The following is a 25,389-nucleotide window of genomic DNA, read 5'->3' as shown; positions in this document are numbered from 1 at the left end:
AACGCTATCACTTGTCCAATAATATGTGGATCTTTGTTGTATGAATAAATAAATAAATAAATTATTATGGAGCTTCTCTGTGCGCCTTATCGAAGAGCGATGGAGGAGTCAGGCCAATCGCGGTGGGGTCGACGTTTCGGCGGCTGACGGCAAAGTTGGGCTGTAGGGCGGTGCGTACCGGGATGACGGGGTATCTCCAACCTAAGCAGGTGGGATTTGGTACGGCTCAGGGTTGTGAAGCGGCTATACATGCCACGCGATCCTTCGTATTCACAGGCGAGGCTGCCGGTGCCGTTGTGGTGAAGGTTGACATTAAAAATGCGTTTAACAGTGTTGAGAGAGATGTAATATTGAAGGAAGTACTAAATAAAGTCCCTTCACTATACCCCTTTCTGCACCAATGCTACCACAAGACAAGTCACCTTTATTTCAACGGTAGTTTGGTGTCCTCGCAGGTGGGTGCGCAGCAGGGGGATCCGTTGGGGCCGTTGGTGTTTTGCCTCGCGATTCACGGAATCGTCACAGATTTGGCCTCACCATTGAACGTTTGGTACCTGGATGATGGCACAATAGGCGGGGATCCTGAGGTGGTGTTGGCCGACTTAGAGAAGCTTGTGCCTGCTTTAAGGGAGATAGGGTTGGAGATTAATTCGGGTAAGTGTGAGCTGTACGCATGCGGGGCGTTGAGCGAGGGATCTCTGGAGAGCTTTCAATCTTTGATCCCGGGGATAAAGATTTTGAATAAGGCAGAGTTGAACTTGCTTGGTGCGCCGATTTTTCCCGAAGGAGTTACTTCGGCCCTTGAAGCCAAGAGGCAGGCACTAGTTTTGGCCCAAAGGCACCTTACACAGTTATCTGCGCATGTCGCTTTGACTCTGTTGAGGAATTGCTTTTCCATGCCTCGGATGGTGTATTTGTTGAGAACGGCTCCTACTTGGCTGTTTGAGGATGAGGTTAAGCAGCTCGACGATACCATTAGGGGCGCTTTGGAAAGCGTCATTAATGTCCATCTAGATGATCCTCAATGGTGTCAGGCGGCCCTTCCTGTGAGGTGTGGTGGTTTGGGGGTGCGGCGCGTGCACGACGTTGGCCTGATTGCGTTTTTGGCTTCGGCTCATGGGGTGGGGGACCTTGTTGCTCGCATACTTCCGTGTAATGGCGGTGGGGTCCCTTTGCCCTTTGTGCCGGAGGCTCTGGCAGTTTGGTCGTTGTCAGGTGCCGGTGATCGGTGGCCGGTGGATCGTGCTAGACAGAGGCAGTGGGACGACATTGCGTGCGAGCGAATTGGTGGGGAGTTGGTGAGTGGTGCTTCGGTCGCTGATGTTGCACGACTTAAGGCGGTTGTTCGTCCTGAAGCGGGGGCGTGGCTGCATGCTTTACCATCGCCTCAGCTTGGCACCTTGCTGGATAATGATTCCTTGAGGATAGCCGTAGCACTGAGGTTGGGGTGCAAGGTATGCGAGCGGCACCGTTGTGTGTGTGGGGTGATGGTGGAGGAGGATGGCCACCACGGCCTCAGTTGTCAGCGGTGTGCTGGCCGCTTCTCGCGGCATCACTGCATCAACGGCCTCATTGGCCGAGCGATGGTGCAAGCGAATGTGCCCTGTGTGTTGGAGCCTCCGGGGTTGAGTCGTAGTGACGGCAAGAGGCCAGATGGGCTTACGTTGGTTCCTTGGCAGAGGGGACGTTGCCTCTTGTGGGATGCGACGTGCGTGAGTACCTTCGCGCCATCTCACTTGGGTTGTACGTCGAGGTCAGCTGGAGCCGCGGCTGAGAATGCCGCGCGATCTAAGCACCTCAAGTACTCAGCTTTGGAGCCAACGTATGACTTCGTGCCTTTTGCGGTCGAGACGGCTGGTCCTTGGGGGGCTGAAGCGAAGTCTTTGGTGTGGGAGCTGGGCCGTAGGCTACGGGACAGGGGTTGCGACCCCCGCTCCGGGTCGTACCTGGTTCAGCAGGTGGCGCTGGCCATACAGCGGGGAAATGCGGCTGGCATTATGGGCACCTTTGAGCCGGGTACGACGCGGAATGGTGGTTTTTAGGTTGTAAGTAGTTAGGTCTTAGTTTGTAGGTTATATTATAAGTTTAGGTTAATTTTCTATTATTTGATCTATGTATATTTTGTGTTGTTGATTTAATTATTCCAGCTTAATATGTTAAATAAACACTGATCTAATTATTTGATAACCATTATTATTAAGAACACAATAGTTATAATCGCTTGTCATAGAATTCTCCGCTCTTGCGTCTGCCTTGCACCACATTTGGTGCGGCGCCAAGCTCCATGTCTCAAGAAAACTCGATCTGCGTCTCAAACTGCCGGAATGAATCGCCACAGTTAGTTCTGCGCTCACGCTACTACATACGTCACCTTTTCAACGTTTTTCTGTTAAGAATTATTTTACTTACCTAATCTATCTAATACCTTTAAACGAGCAACTCTTGTATATATGTACATGTATATAAATCAAAAAAATCGTCGAGAAATCGTTGGAGGGTATATTTCGAGATGAAATTTGGTAGGTTTAGCTTGGTCTTATCTCTGGGAAAACGCTTATTATCGAGTTTTAGCCGTTAAAGCTCGGTCGCCCAGGTACTTATATGCAGAAAGAAGGAGAATTCATTTGTTCGTGACATTGACAAACAATTACAGAAAGGACAGACAGGCGAAGAGAACAGTGACACGAAATGGACTCACGTCATGTTGAAAACAAGAACACATTAAAAAAAACAGCGCTCAAAATGTAAATCGTAGGTACTCTTGGGCCGAGAATTCCATTCAAATTTGTGGGTACTAACCATCAGCACTTCGTATAACTAAATCGGGGATGGTTCTAATTTCATACTTGATATATTTCAACAAATCCATACTAATATTATAAATGTGAAAGTGTGTGTTTGTTTGTTTGTCCATCTTTCACGTGGAAACGGAGCGATGGATTGACGTGTTTTTGGCGTAGAGATAATTTATGGGCCAGAGAGTGACATAGGCTACTATCCCGGAAAAGTGCACAGTTCCCGGGGGAACAGCACGCGGTAACCGAATTCCACACGGGCGAAGCCGCCGGCAAAAGCTAGTATACAATAAAAATTAGAAATCGGCCTAATTTGTCAGATACGTGGAATTATTCAATGCTAGTTACGCAAATTTGCACTCTGACGATAATTAAGTATGGCTTTTTCGTTATCAGTAGGTACGGTCAGTTTTAGCTTTAGTGACATTTCTATATTCTTGTTGTTCTGTAGCAGTACCATTAAACCCTGCTTTATGCCATGATTTAACTGTTTTGATGTGAATGTTATGACGCGTTATTGATGTATGATGTATGGAAGTTTTTGGTCGTTTGCCGGAATATTCTGGCTAAGGATGCTTCTATGACTTGCTCTTTTATTTTCGTTGAAATATGCGCTACTTAGTTTAAGTAATGGTTCGATCGTGAGTCGTTAGTTTAGATAAGTTATAAATAAACATTAGATTACGCGTATTATACTAATACTTAAGTGTAACCGGCAACTTAGCCCGTTTTAGAAATACCTAAAACGTGACGCATGAAGTGCATCAACGCATTTTTAAAAGTAGTGTGAAAAAAAAATTCGTCAAGCTAAAAAAAGATCATCAGCTGGCTAAAAAGTCTTAACTATCACGAAACTGAATCACTGCTGAAGGTTGTTTCTTGAGGTCGTTATCTCGTTATAGTGTGCTTGCTTACCTACCCTTCTCGTAATGGCTACGGAACCCTATTTCGGGCGTGTCCGGCACGCTCTTGGCCGGTTTTTTTCGTAATATTCGTATTATTTTTCTTTTTTGTACATCTTTATATCCTGTGTTCTGTTATTTTCATGTGTTTTTATGTATAATAAGGAGTTTCACAATACAATACAATACAATCAGTGAGTGAACAACATCAATCATCGCCTGTTTTCCTTCTCTTAGTTAGATTTTTTTTTCCAAATGTATATGGGATCCATTTCGAAAAATCAGAAAACTTTATAAAAAGTTATGCATGGTCATACATAAAAAAATACGCGTCGACTTTCGGTCGGTTAATAAAATCGTTCCCGTCCACACAATCATGTTCACGGTTTTACAATTGCGCCGATTCGCAACTTCCCGTCGGCGGCGTTCGTGAAAGCGATAACAATAAGAGTTTGTTTTAACGGCTCTCTGTTCGCGACGAACGCGGCGAACAATTAGAGTGAACGTCGTGGAGCTGTAGCGGCGGTGCGAAGTGCCGGTCGCCATAGAAACTCATCAAGAACAACCACCAAGTACTTGTTGGACGCGCGTATTTCGATACGCAATCTTCGGATTAAAACTCAAACTCTCACAACATTTATTGACATAAAAAAACACACTACATCACGACAAAAATACAGTAAAAACATAAATAGAAGAAAAGAGAAAAATTAGAGACGTTGTGCTGTAGTATGATGCCAAAAGGACTCGGCTCAGCATGTGCCGTAGCCCTGTAACCAGAGCTGCAGCGCTGGTTTTCAGCTGAACCTCGCCGGATTCTTAGTTAGTTACTAATTTGTAGATTATGTCAAATGTAAGCTGTAATTCGATTTTGTTTGGAATACTAGCTCTTCAAAATGATCTGAGGCAAAAACACAATTTTGTTGCATAGACGTTAGCTATCGTAAGGTAGCGTGTGAGCAAAGCAATCCATACTAATATTATAAATGCGAAGTGTGTGTGTTGTATGTGTGTCCATCGTTCACGTCGAAACGGAGCGACGGATCGACGTGATTTTTGGCATAGCGATAGTTTATGGGCCAGAGAGTGCTACTTGGCTACTTTTTATCCCGAAAAAATGCACAGTTTCCGAGGGGTACAGCGCGCGATAACCGAATTCTACGCGGGCGAAATCGCGGGAAAAAGCTAGTTCTTTATAGTTCAAGTCAAAGTCAAAATATCTTTATTCAATTTAGGCTATAACAAGCACTTATGAATGTCAAAAAAAATCTAACACCGGTTCGGAAAAACTCTGTTGAGAAGAATCCGGGAAGAACTCAACGATTCTTTGGTAATATCGCTGCTTATCTAAAATAAGTCACTATTGCAAAATACTACATTTTCGTACTAACTATAAAACTGCGTGGAGAATAAGCTAAACTTTGTCGTGAATAAGACACCCAAGTCGCTACTTCAAAAAATGACCCCGTGGCAGCAATGTGCCGTTATGTGATTGGTTGGAACTCGACGCTATTTTATCGGTAAGAGCGGCCGCATGCCAGTTGCGCCGCGGTTTTTGACAACTTCACTACGATTCTCTGGTGAACAACGGCACATCGCGAAATAACCCGCGGATCGTTGCTTATTGTTTATGCAATAATGCTGCATCGCAAAATACAGCCATCTTTACGAAAAGGGAAGCTAATTATTTGTGCCTTTTTTTTTGCAATAGTGTTACATTACGAAGTGCAACATTCTTCATGAAAAAGTAAGTATACTACTTATGTCATATGTAGAATTTAGCCTATATTTACGAAACGGAAAACGATTTTTATTGTTAACATTGCAAAATATGCCTGTCTATCGAATAAAGTAAGCCATACTTAAATGATATAATAGCTAATGGGACACTATGCACCATAGACCATACTCATAACTAGTTTATTTAAAGCAAATATAGCCACTATTTACGAAAAACAATTATTTATTCATTGGCACTACGCTATGTTATAGTCTTTACTAATAATACAGATGCGAAAGTAACGCTATCTATGTGTCTGTCTGTTACATTTTCACGCCCAAACCACTAAACCGATCCCGATGAAATTTGGCACAGAGATAACTTGAGGCCTAAGATATATACTTATTTTCCCGGAAAATACGAATTTTCCGAGATAAAGGGTTTCTACGCGAGCAAAGTCGCGGGCAACAGCTAGTAGTATTATATTTAATTGACTAGTTTATCACGCTATCACGTTAAACTAAAATATTGTTGGTTGGTTTCAGAGATGATTAGCAACAAAAACTTGCAGTGGCAGAGCAAAAGAAGAAAGGTCTTCTCGGATTTATTAATAAGAATAATATCCCGGATATCAGCCTGTATGTGATAAGGATGGCCTTGAAACAGCTTAAGAACAATAAGGCGCCGGGTGAGGACGGAATCACGCCGTCAGAGCTTCTGAAGGCGGGCGGATCACCGGTCCTTAAAATCCTTCAGAGGATCTTTAATTCAGTCTTGCTCGAAGGTACAACGCCAGAAGCACGGAACAAGAGCGTGGTGGTGTTAAGTTGTTCTTCTAGAAGGGTGATAACACCTTATTGAAGAACTACAGGACCATCTCGCTGTTGAGCCATGTTTATAAGCTGTTTTCCATGGTCATTGTAAATCGTCTCGAACACAGGCTCGATGACTTCCAACAACCCGAACAAGCTGGGTTCCGAAAAGGCCATAGTACCGTAGACCACATACATGCTGCGGCAGGTCATACAGGAGACCGAAGAGTCTAACTTGCCGCTATGTCTAGCGTTTGTGGACTACGAGAAAGTCTTTGATTCGGTCGAAACATAGGCAGTGCTTGAGACTCTCCAGCGATGACTATCTGTATATCGAAGTGTTGATGTATTTGTATAGAAACGCTACTATGTCCGAGTCTAAGTCCGAGGTCAGAGTACAAGAACAGAGTTCCAAGGCGATTCCCTTGAAAAGAGGCGTAAGACAGGGAGATGTCATATCTCAAAAACTGTTTACTGCCACTTTGAAGAACACCTTCAAGCTTTCGGAATGGAAAGGACTAGGCATCAATGTCAACGGCGATACATTACGCACCTTCGATTTGCCGACGGTATTGTGGTCACAGCAAAGTCGATGGAAGAACTCAGCACGATGCTTGAAGGCTTCAATCGAGTCTCCCAATGGGTAGGCCTCAAAATGAACATGGACAAGACGAAGCTTATGTCGAATGTCCGTGTGGTGACTGCCCCTTTTATGGTTGAGAGTTCGGTTCTTGAAGTTGTTTACGCGTATATGTATGTCAATTAGGTAGGTCCAACTTGGAGGAGGAGGTCAATCGTCGAATCCAACTCGGATGGGCAGCGTTTGGGAAACTCCGCAACGTCTTTTCGTCCAAAATCCCAAAGAGCCTTAAGACGAAAGTCCAGTGTGTTTTGCCAGTGATGACATATGGATCCGAGACGTGGTGCTTCACTATTGGCCTTATAAATGGCTCAAAGTTGCTCAGCGAGCTATGGAGAGAGCTATGCTCGGAGTTTCTTTACGGGATCGAATCAGAAATGAGGAGATACGTAGAAGAACGGGGGTCACCGACATAGCCAAGCGAATCAGCTCGTTGAAGTGGCAATAGGCAGGCCATATAGCACGGAGAACAGATGGTCGTTGGGACTGAAAAGTTCTCGAATGGAGACTGCGAATCGACAAACGCAACGTAGGACGTCCACCAACGAGATGGACGGATGACCTGGTTAAAGCTGCGGGTTCACGGTGGATGCAGGCCGCTTCCAACAGAAGCAACTGGAAGCCTATGGGGAGGCCTATGTCCAACAGTGGACGTCCTACGTCCTACGGATGATAATGATGTTTTAGTCAATTTTATCCCACAGGAACTCTTGACCGGGATGAAATTCCATGTCCTAGAAGATGATTTTGTTTATCTGGAGAATTTTATTTTGATTAGTAACAAGTTTTATCATTATACTCAGCGGCGCAAAATTTGCCCACCTTCTTACAAAATTACCGATTCTGCATACATTTGAGGGCCAAATTTTTTGCCGCTCAGTATAATTATGTTGTTGTGTTTTTGAAGTACTCAATTTTTTATTCTAAAATACACTAAAAAGTCTTTAATACGGTAAATATTATAAATCTCGTGATAATAATGTGATTTTATATGCTTAAATAGATGTTGTATTATGATAAAAGGTAATTAATGAGAATAATTGAAAGTATCGCAAACGTTAATGTGCAATTAAAAACAAAATCTAGACCTTCTCCGACGTCGGAAGTTGTGTTCAGACCTTGTTGACAATAATTTTGATGTAAAATTTTGTGCGCAATACATGATGGGTCGTTATTAAAGAGAAATTTATGTTATATTTTGTGCACAAAATCTGATACGACATTATTCATGATAAAATTTACTTTATCACATGACCTAAAGACAAATAGGTCGTTATTTGTCATACATTCTTGTATTACTGTGTAAGTATTACGAGTTGTGACGTTCTTGCTCATAATAATATTAAAAATATTAAGACTTAACTCAAAGTAGTCACTGTTTTTATTATTTTATTGTTATAAAGATGTGCCATTTCATTATAAGTTTATACTGCAGCTATTCTTGATTAACCAAGGGACTTAATAGCACATAGAAGAATGTTTTTAAGTTCATTTTAATACAAGATATTCCAAAATTAAATTTGTTTATTTTTAATTCGCTCTACTTGAAAAAGTTCGATTTTGAGTTGGGCCGTTTTAATTGATAAGCAGCGATATGTTTATACTAATATTAGTTTTAGTGCTTGTTTTATTCTTATTACTGTAAGGTTGTGTTATTATGGAACCAAAACTTTCTTTCTTCTTAGAACGTTTGTGAGACCGGCGGACCTGGTACAATCTGAATAAACCCTAATTTTAATATCTTCACGTTTGAAATTCCGTCGCCAGGGTTACTCCAGCAAATTAAATTTAAATCGAACGAAGCAACTAAGCTCGCTAATTTCCTTTTAAATAAACAAGTCGGAGAACCCAATTAGTTTAATGAAATCGGAATCTAACTTGAGAACGTTCCTCGATTAATAATTAATGATTTTCGTATAAAAAAATCATCTGAGATCGTAGGCTTATTGAAGAATTACTTGGCGTTTAAACTTGTCTTAAGTTAAAACTTTTGCACGTGGAGTCATGTTTACTCGGGTGTATACGAAGATGACCTTTTCGTACCGTTGTATTTGCAAGTAAAGTGGCCCCGTTTGAAGTCAGTTTGATGAATAAACGTCTAACTTTAACCTGTATAAAGAGTACTTAGAGTTGATAGGGAAAAAATAAAATTAACTAGCGGTTGCCTGCGGCCTCGCCCCGTTGTATTTTTCTGTATTTTCTTCCATAAAAACTTTCTCCTTATAGTAACGAACACGGCAAAAAAAGAATTAGCGAAAGCAGACCAGGCGTTCCCGAGTTTTGCGCTTAGCAACACATTTTACGATCATTTTTATTTATATAATAATATAAATAATATAATAATAGATTTTCTTTTCTTTGCAATTAGTTCCGACCCGTCTTTTAATTAAGTTCTTAGTGGTTTTCTCAAAATTCCTGAATTTGTTTTATCGTCTTTGCTTAGGTTTATAGTTTTCAGACTAGTAATAATTATGTTTTCTAATTTATCATAATAGGCTTGTAGGTCATTTTCATTTAAGGTTTGTTTACTTAATTTTTCTGCAGATTTGTAATGTAACTGGATTTTTCTGTGTCTAGTTTTGGTATTATGGGTGGAGAAATGAATGATTTTCTACTTGGTTTTGGAGACTTTAGTGTGAAGCTTGCTCTGAGTAATCTGTGATCAGATGTGAATGATATTTTATTTAGAACTTCGTTATCTTTCTTTTTAGGCCGTTAGCTGTTTTTAGGATATTGAACTTTGAAGTGAAAAAGTCGGTCTTTATGTAAGTTTATAAAAGTTGGAAACCCCCACTTTGTCACTTCAAAGTTCAATATCTTCAAACCGACTGAACCAATTTGGATGAAACATAACTAAGAACCATCGCTAGAAAACCTGCTTTCAAATAAAAGAAACCGCATTAAAATCGGTCCACCCGTTTAAGAGCTACTGTCCCACAGACAGACAGACAGACACACACAAACACACACACACAGACACTCGGGGGGTTAAAAACCAAGTTTACCGTAGCGTAGACTAATTTTCTCATTTTCATATTTCTCACGCAATTATTCCTATTTACTTTCTATTTGCGCTTGCCATACTTATTATATAAGTAATAAAAAACCTACCTATATTATCTAATTTTGGATTTGATTTAATAAGTTCACCTCGTCGTAAAAAAAAGTATTGTAAGCAACGTTGTATAAGTGAATAAAAAAATGCCCGTGGATATTATACTTCGCTCATATCGTAACTTTGCTACCTGCATATTTTTTCCCTTTGCCTATTACGTCCCCCTAAAAGCACAACAAAAACGAAATGTCCTCTTGTCTTTGGGCCCTCGTGGGAAGTGCTCGGCTACTTAAGCCCACGAGTGGGCGAGGGCTCGTGTAAACACGGCAGGTTGGGACGCGTGAGGGATCTAACCACGCGGCAGCGCGTCAAGCCAAGTTCAAGAAAAATGGAACTGACATGTGATCAGCTGAGCAGTTCCTTTTTTCATATTCATATTTCTTATTCTGTTGTGCAATTATCTCTTTCTTCTTACATATTTGTGTATGCATCAGCTTTCCCTAATTTTCGAAAGTTTTTTGAAGATGTGTCTTCCCTCTGGTTTTGCTTAGGATAAATTGAAATTTGAGATTTGATTTGGCTAGTTTCATTTACAAGTTATGTAATATTTGAGTAATTACCTTGCCGTCTTTTACACTGTAAGCAAAAAGCAAATAGCTTTGCATAAGCTCAAAATTAGACTCTTAAATTTTTAACAATTTCAAACCAAAATGTTTGATAATTAGGATTTATCAATAAAATAGTCTTATCACAGCATTACAGTAAAAAACCAATGCGCTTTAAAATTCACTTATACTTACAGAGAAAAAACACAAAAAAAAACTTACAACTACCAATTTAGGGATTTTTCAATCTTGTCTTTGTCGCTCATTAAGGGAGCGCCAGCAATGAGGACTATCGTTTTTTGTCTCACTAGATGGCGCACTGTTGCGTGAGGTTTAAGTGTGGCTTTCAGAGTCTGTTATTACGGGCGTTAAACAAAGTTTAGATTAAAAATCATATTTAAAACACTTTAAAACCGTACCATAAAAATATCCAGCACCAGTGTTGCTTTAGTCCCGTTTTGTTCGGAAAAAAAGGAGGACAAAAGTTTCCGAAAGACAAACTGTCTCAAAACACAGACATTCATTGCCCGTAATGATAATTACCATAATTAATTCAGGTTATGCAAAATATTCACAAAAAAATCTTATTATAAATAAACCGCGTAGCTCACCCAAAAACTATGAGATTGACATTTCGGAGACCTCACGCTACACTAGCGCCTCTAGCGGCGAATTCATTCGCGTAGCCCTCATTCACCCTTCGGCCAGAAGTCGGAGCGCAGGAACATCTACTGGTTACTGGCAAGATTATGGTTGACCTCGACATATTTGAACGTGTTGTAGTTGGTTTTGTTGATGACAACTAGACAATTTATCTGATGCTATTCAGAATTATTTACAAATTTGATACCCATCTAAATTCTCTTTTAGGTTAAGTTGATAACCACCTTTCTTAAAATAAAATACATGGGTCACTCATTTATCAAGGAGTTGGAGATTATTTATCAAGGAATCGGACCTTGACAAAGAACCACGGATTGGTTCGAAACATTGACATATTTCCACTACTGATACGTGAGTTTACCCGTGTGTTTAATTTTAACAGTACCTAGCTTTAATTCAAAAACTGCGTACATTCTTATATAATCGAACTTGGCTTTAATTTTCAGATTTATATATTTGACGATTTATTTTAGCACCGTGTCAGTGTATAAGAAAGTATTAGGGGTATTAATATTATTTTAAGACAAGTTTGCCTCCTAAATAATTACCTCGACTCATTTTTGTAGGTAACACCCACCCCTTAAAGGGTTGTGTTTAAACAATGTGGGACGAAGTTTCATGGATGAGTAAGATGGGCAAATGAAAACTTGTTGTTAAGTTACGGCGTTCCATCTTTAGCCCGCTGGCTACATAATTATCTTCATCTTGGCCTATATACGTCCCACTTTTTTTTTATTCGACTGGATGGCAAACGAGCAAGTGGGTCGCCTGATGGTAAGAGATCACCACCGCCCATAGACACTTGCAATACCAGGGGATTGAGATGCGTTGCCAACCTAGACACCTAAGATGGGATTCCTCAAGTGCCAATAATTTCACCGGTTGTCTTACTCTCCACGCCTAAGCACAACAGTGCCAGCACTCACGCAGGGATTAGCGAGCAAGATGGTGGTAGCAATCCGGGCGGACCTTGCACAAGGTCCTACCACCTGCAAAAAACCTTGCAGGCACAGACTTCCTCTCGGAACGATCCTTAAAACAATAGGTACACCCTAAATTAATCACCTCATTTCATCATCATCACCATCTCAGAATATATAGGTTGGATATAAATCATCGTATCATTCCACTTCTGCGCACAGGCATCCTCTCAAATCAAATTTCGCACATAAATTCCGAAAAAAACAGGGCGGGCTCGGGCTTGAACCCGCGATCCACTGCTTGAAAGGCCATATGTGCAGCTCGAACCACTTTTTTAGGGTTTTTAGGCCAAAATGGCAAAAAAATGGAACCCTTATGGATTCGTCATGTCTGTCTGTCTGTCCGTCCGTATGTCACAGCCACTATAAGAACTATACTGTTAAAACTTGGTAAGTAGATTTATTCTGTGAACCGCATTAAGATTTTCACACAAAAATAGAAAAAAAAACAATACATTTTGGGGGTTCCCCATACTTAGAACTGAAACTAAACATTTTTTTTCGTCAAACTCATACGTGTGGGGTACCTATGGATAGGTCTTCAAAAATGATATTGAGGTTTCTACTATCATTTTTTTCTTAACTGATTAGTTTGCGCGAGAGTCACTTCCAAAGTGGCAAAATGTGTGTCACTTCTAAAATAGGAGAAAGATAAAACTAAAAAAAAAAATATAATGTACATTACCATGCAAACTTCCACAGAAAATTGATTTGAACGAGATCTATTAAGTAGTTTTTTTTAATACGTCATAAATCGTAAACCGCAATTTACCTTTTTTTTGCTAATGTCTAATGTTGTACCTATAGATAATGGTACGGAACCCTTCATGCGCGAATCCGACTTGCACTTGGCTGGTTTTTTTTTCTTAATGCTGCTTAATCTAGAACTATAGAACTCTAATCAAATTTAAAACTACGTGAAACTTCGAGGCTCTTTCTGATGGATAGTCATGAACTGTGGCCTGGAGTAAGTAACTCACCGGTATCCGGCGCGCCGGCGCCGGAGGAGCGTCCGATAACCGTGAAATATCGTCCGGTCGCCGCACAACCGTTCACAGAAGTAGACTCATTAGACAAAGAAAATGCACCAGTTCTTATAGGGGTACTTTTGAATATACTGTTTTCGGTCTTTTCGGCGATACACTAGTTTTATTCTCAAATGTTTCATTTGCCAAACTGTTTAATTTCACAACTCACGATTTTATTTATAGAGGACAAACAAGGCTGAGTCACCTCATGGAGAGCAGTCACCGTCGCCCATGGACTCGGGTTTCAGAACTTTCTTAAAACAATGGCACATGGAAGCCAGAATTGTCATCTGCTCATTATGTCAAACCATATCAGCCGTAGAACGTACACTTTTGGATACCTATGCCTCCCACATTGACCTCCAGTTACTTCGGTTGGAAGCGGGATCCACTGTGAACCTATGACTTTAACCAGGTCATCCGTCCGTCCTACGCTACGCTTGCTGACCCGCGGTCTTCACTTAAGAACTTTTCGGCCCCAGCGGCCATCTATTCACCGTGCTGTAAGGCCTGCCCATTGCCACGTCAACGAGCTAATTCCCTTCGCTATGTCGGTGACCCTCGTTTCTCGTACCTCCTTATTTCTGATTCGATCCCGTAGATAAACCCCGAGCACATACTTCTATATTTCCCCTGTATTGCTTGCTCAAAATTACCTCATTACTTAAATACCGCTCAAGATTACTTGATCTGGCGTAACGCGCCTGCAAGGCCATAAAGCAGTTGAAGTGCGTGTACCACAAACTTGGTAATTGTTATTAAGCACCCAAGTATTTTAATGTTCCCGTAATTCGGCTTTATTGGCTGCGGCCACGTTGCCTTTTATTTAATTTACAATTTATTGCCCAATTTAAAGAAGTTGGGAATGTTTCGCTATAAAGTGCTGGGAGTCGAACTTTGCACCCCAGGTGGGAGGGTCGTTTAATCCCAACCTCGCCTGTTGGATGTTTTCAGTTCCCTGAAATAAGTTCTTGCAAAAGAACCTTTTTAAAACAAGCTATTTTACTAACTGTATATTTTATTGACTGTACTTGCATTGTCATCAAAATCACATAATAATACTCATATCAAACAAGTCGATACAATATATCGTTGAAGAATTCCATTCTGCGGGATCTTCGCAAGACCACCTAAATTTTAATACAAGATTATTGTATTGTCATCATACTTACACAATTATGTCAAATTTTATGTAGCTCAATCAGATCCCAGAAAATGGTTGAAAATTTTGAAACTACAATTTTATTACACGCGGACGTTGCAAGCTACAACAGAACTTGTAAAAAGTTTAACTGTCTTGATGCAGAGATGATTAAAAACAGCAGTAATGTTAAAAACGGATGTAATGGTGAAACTACATACAAGAGATTCTTTCTAGGATTACCGGTAGACGGCGCCAAGCCGAACAGTCTAAGTTCTTTGAATTTATAGCCAAGTACCTGCAAGGAAAATCGGGCAACTTGCATTACGTTGCGAGGGCCAACAACATGGAAATCGTCAATGCAACTTGCCCGATTTTTGTTGAAGGTCTAAATTTGGCTTTAAATTCAAAGAACGCTTTTGAACTTTGATTGCTCGGCTTGACGCTTAATTCATCACGAACCCAATGAACTCGTTTCAGCCCCCTTCAATTGAATACCTGAATTGACCCCCATCGTCAACCCAGTCTAATTGAATCCGATCGAAACAAAGTCGACTCCTAAATTACGCCTCTAGTTTCATATTAATTCCTCGTCTTCAACTTTTACTTTTGAAAACAATTGAATTTTAAATGTACACCAAAAGCCTTAGAGTACAGAATTCTCAAGCAGCGAGTTTAAAGGTATTCTCGTTTCAATGAACGCGTTGGATCCAATGTGATTTATTTTAAAGTAAACTCGAGCGATATGCGCTCGGATTATTTGCTGAGTCTCGCTAATTTATTGCGCGTCCAAAAGAGAATGTTTCGAGTTTAAAAAACAACTTCGAGGTGTTTTTCCGCTTAGTTTCTGAACGGGATTAAAATTTTATTAATAGGCGTATGCCTGTCACTCCGCGGGCTTAATGCGAGTATTTTCAAGTCGGCTTATCAGTACTCAGTAATAATTAGAAAATATGATGAGCAACAAACATAACATCATCATCATATTAGCCGTAAGATATCCACTGTTAGATTATAGGCTTCCTCCATAGACCTCCAGTTGTTTCGGTTGGAAGCAACCTGCGTCTACCTTGGACCCGCGCTTTTAAGCCCGCGTTGGTGGACGTCTTAAGGTGCGCTTGCCGATCCGCGATCTCCATTCGAACACTTTACGGCTCCGATGGCTTTATAGTCAGATTTTTTGACCTCTGGGCTACCTGTTCGTCTATTTGCTCCGACACACAACACTCAAAATATCTGGGGGGAGAGTAATTTTAGCAATGTACCGTCATAATTAATAATAAGTCCCAGCTGTATTTTTAACAATAATTACAATAGTCTGAAAGTTTGAAGTTCAATATTATTATGGCTCTTTCCACGATTTTATTTGCGAACCATTAAGCTGGCATTAATTTTGTCTGGTGCTTCTTTCGTAACTAGAACATCACTTTACAAAACTTTAATGAACACCGTCTCCTGTGTAAATGAAGTCACTGTCGCAGCTTTAAAAACCTCGAACTGTATTACGTTTTTTGTCCTATCTTATTCTCATGAATGACAAAGGCAAGGCGGTCGGAGACGCGTTAATTCTCTTAATGAGGTCGCCCGCATTCAGCGGCGAATGCAGCAACTGTACATAGAGTGCAATTATGGATGTGTGCTCTGGAATCTTATATAACACAGATAACATATCACTTTGCTACATAAGAGTACATATTAATTAAATGAGAAGATACGAGTGAGATGAGTACAGAAATAATGAGATATGGAGAAGATCGAAGGTTACTGACATAGTCTAGCAAATTAGCTCATTCAAGTGGTAATGGGCAGTCATATAGTATGGAGAACAGCTGGCCACTGGGGCCAAATTTTTTCGAATGGATACCCCGGATTGGCAAACGCAGTTCAGGATATCCACCAAAGAGATAGACGGAAAACTTGGTTAAAACAGGGGGTTCACGTTGCATACAGGCCGCTCCCAACCGAAGCGACTAGAGGTATACTGTGGAGGCCTGCTTAAAAGTGGACGTCGTATGACTGTCATGATGATGAAGATGATGAATGGAACATAGCATGGTAATTTAAAAAAGTGATGCAAAAAACGTGTTTTTTTAAGTGAACTGACGCCTGAATCAACGCCTCAAGCAAACAACTGTTAAAAAATCAAACATATAAGAACAGTTTTTAAAAGTGTTCTACCCGCATGAGAAAGTGTACCGCCAAGATTGTAATACAAAAAGGCCGAAAGTTATTGAAGACCATAACTCCTAAGTTTTGTCATAATATATCGACTCCATTCTTCCATGCAAATGGAAATACGACTGTACAAATCAGTCTATAACCGAAGTGGGGAGTAGTTCAATCGCATTGTATGTAAATCCCTGCCTTCGCACTCTCTCATTTACATACAGCCGAGGATATCATCTCTAGTTTATTGTTTAAATGTATTATATGGGGGGATAGGGGAAAGCGTAGGGGGTGAAGTGAGTTGGCATGGCACTGAGCAGCTTTATTTTTGTAAGTATTCGTTTAGCACAAGGACGGATGTATTGATGTAAATTTACCTGTGAAACTTATTATAAAATGATGCAGAGGAGATCGTAAATTAAGGTGTGTTAGATACATTGATTTGTTGATACTTCTAGCAATATTTAAGTCAAGCACTAATTTTCAATATTTTATTTACACTATGTATGATAAGAGCGTGACTGGTAAAACTTCTAAAAAGAAAAGAATTATGATGCGAAATACTATAATTATATAGTTAATTTATTACACTTTTATGCTTTATTTTTAATAAGTTGTCCAGTCTCCTAAATTGTCTATTGTCGCTTGGCATCTTTGAGGCATACTTTCAACTACATTTTCAGCGTAACTGCGAGGTAAAGACCTCCATATGGACTTCAGTTCTCGAGATAGATCAGCAACGCTAACAGTATTTTTTCCTCGTAATCTCAGCTTCATCCACGCCCAGACATTTTCTATTGGATTGCCATCGGGTGATTTTGAGGGCCAACCCAAAACATCGATGCCATTTTCGGCCTTACACGCAGTACAAACCCGACTTGGGTGTTTAGGGTCATTATCTTCTTGCAGGATCCATGAAGCATTATGCCTTAAGAACATCTTCTTAGCGGAAGGTAACAATGCCTTTTCATAAATTTTCGAAATTTTTAGGGCATCCAGTGAACCAGTGAACAAGGGTAAAAGGCCAAACCCTGTTTTGAGAAGCATCCCAAACATGTACCTTTACTGGGTGTTTCACGGTCCGCACGAGCAATCGGTTATCAGCCGTAGACCAAGCCCTAGTCGAGTTATTAGCTGCCCAAAATGAAGCTTCATCTGAAAATATTATATTGTTCCTATCCGGTTTTTGTTTTTACTCGCCAATGGCAGTCTCTTTCCCGTGTGTTATTAAGTAAGGGAGCGGTTTCTTTGTAGTACTTCGATATTTGAATCCATTTTCCATCAAACGTCTTCGTATTGTATCTATAGATATAGATAAACCATATTTCTTTAACATTTCTTGCCCAGAACGCAAAGATTATAGTGGATTTTTCATAAATATTTGTAAAATCCACTTATTCTCTGCAGAAGAGGTTGATTTGTTTTCCCGCGTTCTGGTAAGTCGTCGACGTTTTTTGTTTCCGAGTATCTTTTCACCCACTTGTTCACAAACGCCTTCGACTTATTCATGTACTTAGCGGCCCGATCGCGAGACATTTTGGGTCCTTTCAGATGTAAACAGAGGAACACTGCTTTGTATCGTGTAGCATACGCGGCACCTATTTTGGAAAATGTGCTTTTGGCTGGAAACTGTCAAGTTTTTTATTTTATTTTTACAGAGCATTGTACGTTAAAGACCATGCTATTCAGCCAGTACTTTTTTTTAATGTGTGCCATTTTAAAAATAAACAGTATACCGGTCACGATCTTGTCATACACACTGTATAACAATATACGCTTGCTCGATGAAAAGCTTTTTGTTTTTATTTGGAATTGTGAAGAAGATTCATATGACCTGGCGGTTTTTAAAAAAGGTCTATTATATTATAGAAAAAAATACGAGATGTTTTTTCTCCACTATTAGAATTAATTAGAATTAATCACTATTAGAATTCATCTTTCCGTTGTTTTTTTTTATTTTTCTTTATATACACCTTGTTGTGACAATAATGAACACATCAAAAAAAGAATTATTTAATTTGGCGCACATATAATAAACACATTAATTTTTTTAGTGATTAATTTCTATAAACACTATAATTGTAATCCTTTTTGAATCCCTAAGCTCTGTAATAACTCATTTTTTAAACAATCAACTCGAGCGACGCAGTCAGACGCAAAACAGTCTAAGCAAAGGAATAAAGCAGCCGACTAAAACAAATATGTATACTTATAGCTTTTCAGCCATATTTGCACCCCGTGTTTGTAACTGGCTTCAGATTTATATTCTCCATTATTATAAGTTCAGTAGTTAGTACGTATTACTGACACACTGAATTAAGTTAACAGCTGTTACCGTTCAGCAAAGTGCAGTTTAATCGCTCTGTGATTCCAGCGAGTGCAGGCTAATGAAGCGCTAATTTGCTGGTCGCGACAATTAGTTCAATTGTTACCGTTTAGCTGATGATTGGGGCACTGAACTGGTGGTTTAGTCATATTCTTTGCGAGTGTAGTTGATTTTGGATTGGTGTTGCAGAAATTTGTAGCTGTTACCAATATAAATAAACAAATAACCAAAGAACTATAAAAAAATACTTTACTCACCCGCAACCTTATGATAGCTAAGTTTATGCAAGAAATGTGTATTCAAGCAGTTCCTCCACCTCTACACTGTAAGAACACACAGATCACACAAACCCATCTATTACCACACTACATTGATGCGCTTCAAACTCAACCAGAGCTTATTTTCAGAGCAACACTACTACTTGGTGAACGCACCATGCTAACACACGTTAGCATGATATTAAGGTTGCGGGTGAACGAACTAATTGTTTTAGTTCTTTCACTTTCTGTTGTCATGCTTGGTATGCGCCGACTTGAAATTTAAGACTTACATCTTAAACTTAAGCTTCGTTACACAGTTCACAGTGTTAACTGGCTTACAGCGCCGCCAACAGGAGCCCCGTAAATTAGAACTGCGGGCCGCGGGCCGCAAAAGCTCTGACTGTCGCAAACTTGCTGAGCTTTGGGAACTTTTGTTCACGGGTTTAAGGGTCGCGATCACAGTTTATGCTACAGGGAAGAATTGTTAGATGAAGTTCAGTTCATAATTGTGAAGTATTATGATAGGATGCGGGTCCGACACGACGAGAAAAATAAGACGAGGTCTTGGTCAAGACAGGATCGTTTGAATTGTTTACCAGAAGCTAGGACACTTGTAAACGATAAATTTAAAATTTTAAAAGATTAGAACACCACTAGTCACAATTAGGAAAGCAACAAGAAGGCGATAAAGAAAAAGCTTGTGAGGGACAATGCAGACGATACAAATACAAGGTTATAACGTGACTAATAAATGGTTAAAGATGACATAGTTTGTCGTTTTTTTTAATTGTTTAAATTTTAAGCTTATGCAAAATGCTTTTCTGGAGGTATAATTTTTCAAAACTCCATTTTTGCACATATTAAAGAGAGAAAGAAAGAAAAACATTTATTCGTGACATTTTACAAATTAAAGAAAAAGAAAAAAGGAAATAAAGACAAATTTTGTCACGAAATGGTCCCAACTCAGCATGATGTCAACCTTGCGGCTGACGCTGGTCTTCCGTTGGAACCATTTAGGAGAGTTAAACTTGAGGAAAGAGAGTTATTACTTTCAGGATCCGGGAGTGCGGTCTTGAAGAGTACCGACAGAGTATAAACCCTGGAGTCAGTCAATAGCTACGTCGCTACTCCTCATTTTGCAATGCGTTACAGGAATAAATAAATAAAAAAATTGATAAATTCGATAAGTTTTTTTATTTGGATAAACTTCACGAATTTACTAGATTCGTTTAAAACCAAGGTTCATTTCACTCTGAACATAATATCCCAAAAATCAATTACACAGAAAGGGTGTACCGAACAATCGTTACTATCGAGGTATTGTTTTTGCAATTTGTTTTGTTGCACCCTCGCCACTCAGCCATCCACGCTTGTTCGCAACGACTCATAACTCGATGATAGGATGGAGATGAATCGACTCGCCAATTAAGGCTCGATGGTAGAAACAATGTATTATGTAGTTATGATCAACCTGTAGGGTAGTTGAATCAAGTGCGGTGAGTGTATTTATTAGTAGGTAACTAGTTGAGTCTTGTTTTGGTTTATGTTTTAAATAATGAATTAACAAAATAAAGATTTAGTTCTAGCTATTACTACGGATCTGCTATCTGTTTGGCAACTGTCTGATATATTTTCTGAACCATTAGTGGTAGACAATAATTGAAATTGTCACAGAGTGTGTGTCTTATCTTATTACAGCTGCTGTATGAACATTATGCATATCAAATAATAAAAACCAAACAATTCCGGGTCACTCAAACAACTTAATTTCAATAATCTCCAACATTCAAACGTAAATATTACCTATGCAGCAGCTGCCTTTACAGCAGCGTTAATCCCCATTGCAGTGTAAATTGTATTAGCATTTTTCCACCTGTTTTTCACGTAAATTACGGCAGCAACAAACGCGCCAACATTTCCGCCCCAAAAAATTATCAACGCGCGTCAAGCACAAACTTAGTTAGCCATAAAAAAAATTAAAAGGCCCCGTTAAAAGCGGCGAATAAAAGCCGCGGGCTAGATTAGAGTAATTTACAGAAACAAAGCGAGAATAATATAAAAACGTTGCTTTATGGAGTGTGCAGCGATAAAAATTTAATTTACGTTACAAACAAGTAAGGGTTGTAGTGGGAAGGGGGAGATATGACGGGAGCTTTGGATTTATGGGACGGGTGACAGTGGACACAGTGCTGTTCACTGCGATGGTGCCGCTGACAAATGACGAGCACTTGCGAGTTGCTGTGCCGCGGAAGAGTTATTATCTAGATCTACTCCCGAGGCCTTTTATAAACAGTTTTTGTACATCACATCATAAAAGAAACATACATATTTGAGTTCGTTTCTATATGACAAATCTTATCATATTTTATATATATATATATAAAAGAAGAAGAAGACTGAATGACTGACTGACTTACTACTATCATAGAACGCACAGCCCGAACCGCTGGCCTAGAAACTTGAAATTTGTATAGGGGTTGGTTTTATTTATGATGTAAGTGAGCACTAAGAAAGGATTTTTAGAAACTCATCCCTTAAGGGGGTGAAATAGGGGGGTGAAGTTTATATGGAATTTTCTCATTTCTGGACTTAGAAGTAAGAAAATAGGTGTTTAAGTTCTCAACTACAATTCAAAATTATCTGTGTAAGTAAAATGCCCCCCTAAAAGGTTAAAATGGGGGGTAAAGTTTGTATGGAAATTTTCTCAAAATTGGTATACTTACAGGGTCCTGATTAAAAATAAAAATTATCTGCGTAGGCAAAGACAAAGAAAGAAGAAGTAGCTTTCGACTTATTAGGGGGAGTTTCTATGAGACTTCCTTATTTCTAGAGTAAAAATATGGCTGGTCACAATTTAAAATGAAATTTAAAATGATCCGTATGGTGTTGGCGACTTCAATAAGGGAGGGGGTTTTTCTTACAAACAGTACACATAAAATGTGGAAATTAAATTGATATGCAAATAATTATGCAGTTGTACCTTACTTAAAAATTACTCATCGGGTTGTGCATAATAAAATCAATAATATTAATATAAGCGTAATTTTTGTGTGATTATTCGTTTATATTTATCTTTTACCTAATTTATAAAATATTATGTACCTACAGTGCAATTTCGAATACCTGTATACTTCGGGTTCTAGAGTAAGATTCGGTTCTCGCCGGAAGCACACGAGATAATTAATTTACTCTCGTGCTTTGCATAAAACTTTTCATAAACTAGCTTCAAAACTGATAAAAAATGTTGTTTGTAGCGAAGTACTTTAGTAAACTGTTACCTATCGTTTACGGCAGTACTTCGCTATGCACACAGATACAAATGTCACAATTATAACGGGGGTTAATTAAAACATATGCCCATATAACTTAAAGTACGCGCGGACGAAGTCGCGGGCAAAAGCTAGTCGTTATATATTCTGTTTTTCCTACATACAATGCAATGGTAATGTATAGCGTGAGCTGTGCCAGTTACACTCTAGAAATCACCCTGTTATCCCAGTATACTGAAAACCTCTAATACCCCAACTGTATTTTTTGGAATCACTTTAATGTATTTATATTTTAATACCTTAATAATTTCATTAAATAACCACCACTTGCTCGTTTGCCATCCAGTCGAATAAAAAAAAATGTCTTGCTAAGTCAATAATTGTTGATACTAAAACTTGATTTCAACTGGTTATCATTTATAATTTTAGTATTTGTCAGTTGCGTTTAGCCATTTTTAGAAGAAAATTAAATGTCAGATAGATCATTAAATTATCTAAATAGTACGCAACTTCGCAAAACACTTAAATAGCATATTTTGTATTCGTTACTGTTACACTGAGCATATAATAAGGCAAATAATCACACAAAATCTAATTTAAAAAATAGTTTAAACGCGACTTTACTCTCGATTTTGAGACAACTAATTCGGGTTTCCGTTCACTTAATTAAAATCTTGTAGATTTAAGCTGGCGCCTATTAACGTTCAGACACAGTACCTAACGTACGTTGAATCGGCTGTGTACTAAAAATTCTAATTAGTTGTCAGTTACCAAAAAATATCGTAAACTTATTTTTTCTTCCTCACAATTTTTTGTTTTTACAAAAGAAAAAATAAGTTAAAAAGAAAAAAATGTGAAGACTCACCCGCTCAAAATGGCGCCCAGCGTGACGTCACGACTCCTTACACCAAAACTGACGCGCTTCATCCTTGTCATTTTTCGTTTCATTGACAAACAGGGGTGTTGCAGATGTTTATGGCGGTGGTGATCTCTTACCATCAGGAGACCCACTTGCTCGTTTGCAAGGAAAAAAACGTTTCCAATATATTCTGATAATCTAACTTTCGGACTAAATAGTTTTTTAAAATCTTTTATTTAACTTGCAATGTATGTACGTACATTTATGTATGTATGTGCGGGTCAAATCTTGCAAGTTAAATTTGACCCACTTCTAGAAGTCGGATTGTTTAGAAATTTGGCATTCTTATGTAAATTGCGTGACAATACAATAATCTGGTAGTGACATTCTGGTAGTCCGGCCAAGATCGTCTTCGCAGGATATACCCTTCAACGGTTAATGGCGTCGACTTGAAATTTGGTATGCAAATGTAATTTGGGTGACAATGCAAGTACAGTGAACAAAAAGTAAAGTCAGCAAAAAAAACTTACATGCGGTTTAGAGCCGTTGAGTTTCAGGAGAGACTTCGCCTCTCTCTGCGTGTTCTACCGCCTTTATAACGGACTGTGTTCTGAAGAACTCTTTGACATGATGCCTACAGCAACTTTCTAGAATCGCACCGCTCGCCATAGACAGGGAGTTCATCCCCACATGTTGGAGTCACAACGGTCGCGTACCGTTCGGTTCAAAAGGTGTTTTCTCCATAGAACACTTAAATTGTGGAATGAACTACCTGTCGTGGTTTTCCCAGCGAGTTACAGCATGGAGGTCTTCAAAAGGGTATAAAAGGTTTATGCAGGGACGACAACGCGCGAGTGATACTTCGGGTGTTGCAAGCGTTTCTAGGCGGCGGTAATTGCTTAACATCAGGCGTGCCGCATGCCTGTTTTCCACCGACGTGGTATAAAAAAAAACTTTTATGAAGTGTAGGTGAAAAAACTTATTTTTTACCTACGAATCTACCCAATCGCCTTCTTGCTTTTGCCACATGCATGCCAGTTCTACTGCAGCCCACAGCACATTCACCGCTCGTTGCTTCTGCCTGGCTTCTTCATTACTCGCGACAAACTCTGCCCATCTCTCGTGCAGACAATCCGAATGCAAAGTGTTTCCGTAATTTTGATAAATTAGCGGGAAGATTCCAGGAAACTTTCTTCTTTACGTGGTTGAATACTTTAATTTAAAATGTTATCAGTTTTGTAATTACAGAAGAGTTCCGCTCTTTTTAAATGTTAGTTAAATTAAAATGGTCATGTTAAGCTGAAAGCCAAGATTTTCATAAAAACGGCAAAGAGGTGGACTTTGACCAAAGCTGAAAAATAGCCGTTTGTGGTTGGCACTCTTATTCTTTTTGACTTTATTGCATTTATATTATTAGTTGTATGTATGTAACACTTTAGAATAGTTTTTATCCCGAACAACAGGATAGTTTCCGTGGGGCAGCCGCAGGCAACAGCTTGTGCAAAAGTGGTTTGGATGTTTATTTATTCCATCACGCATCAATGGATTCAAATGTGGCACACAATAATGTAGTTGCTAATGGTCAAAATTAACCCACTTTTAGTGGTCGGATTGACTTGAAATTTAGTAGGTATACACATAAAAAAAAATTGCATGTAAGTACCTAAGTTAGATGAAAATGCAAGTACAGAATCAAAAAGTGCAGTCAGCAAAAAACGCTTTTTTAACAGAAACTTATTTCATCTTACGCTTCTAGAGAATTATTATTCATAGTTGGAGGGACTTCAAAAATATCCTTTTTCCCCTTTCCTAAAAGTCTCTCGTTGCTTCATACCAACACAAAAACATTATATGATATCTAGTGACCTCTGCTCTCCACCGGGATCAGCAGCGGTAAAACTAACGAACAAACACACATAACGCTAGAACTTTTAACTGTGCCGATAAGGTATGTGCAGATAACATTTCTACCCGCAAGGAGTGCAGCCCAAGCACTTTATTATTATACGCAAAAGAGGGGTGTTATAGTTGACGCTAATGTTTGTCTGTCTATAGACCTGTCTTTTTCTTGCATCGTAGCTCTCGAACAGATGGATTTGATTTCGACACAGTTTTGTTTATGTAATGCGAATTGTCTTGCGGTGATTCCAGTACGTTGAACTCAGATA

General features: G+C 39.3%; 2 protein-coding genes across 2 annotated transcripts in view; both read left to right on the top strand.

The window, feature by feature from the left end:
- Window positions 1–25,389, top strand: part of LOC141438777 (uncharacterized) — a 324,060-nt gene that overhangs the window by 42,067 nt on the left and 256,604 nt on the right. The window lies entirely within an intron of this gene.
- Window positions 65–2,047, top strand: LOC141438771 (uncharacterized; the record flags this gene model as incomplete). The annotated part of the gene is given in 1 exon segment (XM_074102729.1): window positions 65–2,047. A coding segment is annotated over 1 exon segment (1,978 nt), but the record flags the coding sequence as incomplete, so codon positions are not given.

This window comes from Choristoneura fumiferana, chromosome 19 (genome assembly GCF_025370935.1).
Source record: "Choristoneura fumiferana chromosome 19, NRCan_CFum_1, whole genome shotgun sequence".
Lineage (NCBI taxonomy): Eukaryota > Metazoa > Arthropoda > Insecta > Lepidoptera > Tortricidae > Choristoneura > Choristoneura fumiferana.
Note: the sequence above shows the minus strand (reverse complement) of the source record. Positions and strands in the feature narration are given on the sequence as shown.